The sequence below is a fragment of the Halyomorpha halys genome, unplaced genomic scaffold (genome assembly GCF_000696795.3).
Source record: "Halyomorpha halys isolate HHAL.00 unplaced genomic scaffold, Hhal_1.1 Scaffold1211.1, whole genome shotgun sequence".
NCBI classification, from domain to species: Eukaryota; Metazoa; Arthropoda; class Insecta; order Hemiptera; family Pentatomidae; genus Halyomorpha; species Halyomorpha halys.
In genome coordinates, this window is record NW_027104706.1 from 153,631 (window position 1) to 157,279 (window position 3,649).

Genomic DNA, 3,649 nt, shown 5'->3' on the forward strand with positions numbered 1-3,649 from the left:
TTTATTTTTTTCTTCCCCGTATTGTTTTTGTTTTATGTACATCTCCTGTAGTTTTTTACGTATTTTTAAAAAAAAAATTACTCTTGCCATTGTTACTTATTTTTATCATTGTTTATTCAAGTTTATTTTATACTGATACTATTTTATGTATTCCTTCCTTTTATTTATATGTAATTTCTTATCACTTTATTTTTACATGATATTTATCCTAGCTTAAATTACCTTAATATAGATTTGTATGATATTATAATACAATTCGTGCAAAAAACGGAATAAAAAAAAAGTTTTAGCAACTTTAGAAAAATAATTGTATCAATATTAATTATGTTTATAGTTTAAAGTCAAATGTATAAAACAAAAAAAAAATACAAAATAATGACGTGAATATAACAAATGAAATTTAAAAAAATATATATTAAAAGAAACTATTTTTAATAAAAATCATTTTATTATTATGATCATTGTGCAATAAATGGAATAAAAATCATCCTAGCGATTTAAAAAAAATATATACCATATCAGTATATTAATATATTAGGTTTAAAATTTTAAGTCAATATTTAAATTTCATTTAAAATTTATTACTAAAAGAGGCATTTCTTAACTTAATACGTAACATAAAATATTTGATGTGGTTGTAACAAACAAAATTTTCCTAAAAAAATAATAAAATAAGAAGATCAAATTTATAATAATAAGTAATACATTTAGTTAAATATTATAGTGCAATAACTTTTTCTATTTTAGGACACAAATAAATTTTAATAATCTGGTAAAATCCCTCAAAAGGAGGGTGTAAGATGAATTATATAAAAAGAAAGATGTTCTAGGTCCCGTCAAAATAACTCAAATATTAATAATACTGTTTATTGCGAGCTAACGTTTCGCCCCACTTTGCAGGGCTTCATCAGGGCTTATCGAATGGAGGCATGCAGAAGAATCTTATGATCGCACCCAGACCTTCTTACATTTATATATATATATTTATATTTACTATTATTTTGCTATAGAGTACAGTTTGCTAACTTTTCTTTTTTCAGCTGCAAGGGAACTGCTATACCTGCACTACTCGACCTTGTTGGATGTTATCTTTGCAGTTTACCTCCTCATTGGCATCTACAAGGTAACAAACCATTAACACTTCTCTCATCCCATAACTTACAGGTTTCAAAACGAAAATATTTCTTAAAAAAAAATAAGGATTAGAAACGTTAAGATAAAATAGATATATAAAATTACTTGGAAAGAATGCACATAAAAACCTTATATAGGGGAAACCTAAAAATAAATGAACGTTAAACATATTTTTTCAATTTCTTGAGACAGGTAATTATTAATTAAATAAATCAAAAATTGTATCCTTGTATAGTCTCAACACTTTTTATTTCATCAACAGTCCAACGTTTCGGCCATTTCGGCCATCGTCAAGGACAATTTTCAATACAAATTCTCACCTCACATTAAAATTTAAAATTTGTTTTGCAGGCTGCCCAGGTCATTAATTATAAGTTAAAACCCTATTTTTTTAATTAAAAATTCATAAATATTTAAAAATTCTAATTTTTAGATTATCTACAATATCACTACATTATAAACAAACTATTTATAACTAAAATTAGAATTAGGGTTTTAACTTACAATTAATGACCAGGGCAGAATAGCCTGCAAAACAAATTTTAAATTTTAATGTGAGGTGAGAATTTGTATTGAAGATTGTCTTTGAGGATGGGCGAAATGGCCGAAACGTTGGACTGTTAATGAAATAAAAAGTGTTGAGACTATACAAGGATACAATTTGATTTATTTAATTAGTAAATGTACGTTAAAAATAATAGTATAAGAATAAATGTACCATTAAAAACCTAAAAATATTAAAGCCACTGCATTAGCTAAACACACAATGATCATCTTTTTGATTTTGATGAAGAAAAAATTAAAATTAAAAATCTAACTCAGATGGAAATCGAGCCCACAATCTTCTGACTCAAGCACTCTGACGTGCTGCTATTAGGTCCTTTGTGTCAACATTATTTTTAAAAAAATAAATAGAACAACGATTATACAAGGAGGTGATTTTTTTCAAGATCATCCTCAACCAACAGATTTTTCCCAATTAAGGGTACCCACTTTATGAGGAGGCTGGGTGAATCTCGGAGGACTTCTGAACCCGCAGGGTTGACTCACAGTTACAGTGAAACAGATAATAATTATCTGCCACAGCCAGATTCGAACCCGAGTGCTTGGAATTAGTAGCATAGTGTCTTACCATCGTGATCTCCAAAATGAATATTTAAAATACTAAGCTATATTTTTATTCCCATTGTTATTACTGAAATAAAAATCATTTATTAGAAAATCATGTACTAAACAGAATTAAAAAAAGTTCTATCAATTTTAGAAAGAAAAAAAAAACAGTTCTGTGGTTTTTTGGGTAAATTTTATTTATAATTAATTACTAAAACAGAGATTTTACTAAAAAAACATACGTAACATCTATTTCATGTTAATGTCGTGTAATAGATTAAATTCTGCTAAAAAAAAATTAATAATAATAAAATAAGATCTATTTTTTATTTAAATAATTATTATTAAATTATTATTAAGGTAATTATGCACTTAACGGAATAAAATCATCCTGTAAACTTGAAAAAATATATACCAACAATATTAAGTAAGTTTAAAAATTTAAGTCAAAAGTTAAATTTTATTTAAAAATTAATAACTAAAACAGATATTCTATTTACTTGAAATAAGTAACATAAAATATTTGGTGAGGTTATAAGAAATTAAATCATATTTTAAAAAAATAAAAATTATTTATTGGAACAAGATAGTTGACGAGTATTACAGGAATTTAGATTGTAGGAAGATGGTAGAAACATGCTAAACATCGCTGGTATATATATATTTTCCCCCCTAGGATGGTTTTTATTCTATTTAGTGCACAACGATTATAATAATATAATAATTCTTATTAGAAATAGTTTTAATATATAAATTAGGAGAATTTGATTTGTTACCCCCACGTCACTATTTTATATTACTTATTTTTTGTATAATACATTTGACTTAAAATTATAAACAGACTTAATATTGGTACCATTTTTTTCTTAAGTTGCTAAAACTTTTATTTTAATTCCATTTTTTAGACGACTTGAGTGGTTATAAAATTATTTGTCTTAAAAAATGTTTAATTTGTTAAACACAAATAAACTATTTCAAGTTGTATTTTTTTAATAAAAAAAATTTCTGTTTTAATTATTAATTTTAGTTGAAATTTAAATTTTGGCTTAAAATTATAAATATACTTTATATTGCTTCTTTTTTTTTAAGGATAATTTAATTTGTTACACTTACATTACTTTTTTTTGTATTATACATGATTTTCACCATTGTTGAATTCTTCTTAAAAATATTTTTTTTTAAAGAAGAATTTATCCTGTTACACTCACATCAAATGTTTTAAATAAAATTTCTGCTTTAGTAATTAATTTTGAAAATTGACATAAAATTATAAACATATTTAATATTTCTGGTGTTTTTTTTTAAATTTCGTAGAACGTTATACTTTTTTTTTTTTATTTTTTAGTATATGTGTGTAACAAATTAAATTATTCTTAAAAATATATTTTTAGATAATTTTGATCCT

General features: G+C 24.0%; 1 protein-coding gene across 1 annotated transcript in view; it reads left to right on the forward strand.

The window, feature by feature from the left end:
• LOC106688816 (uncharacterized) overlaps nt 1–3,649 on the forward strand; it is a 154,091-nt gene that overhangs the window by 144,372 nt on the left and 6,070 nt on the right. The window contains exon 4 of the mRNA XM_014433464.3: nt 1,041–1,123. Coding sequence (XP_014288950.1) covers nt 1,041–1,123 — 83 coding nt within the window. The remainder of the gene's footprint in view (nt 1–1,040; nt 1,124–3,649) is intronic.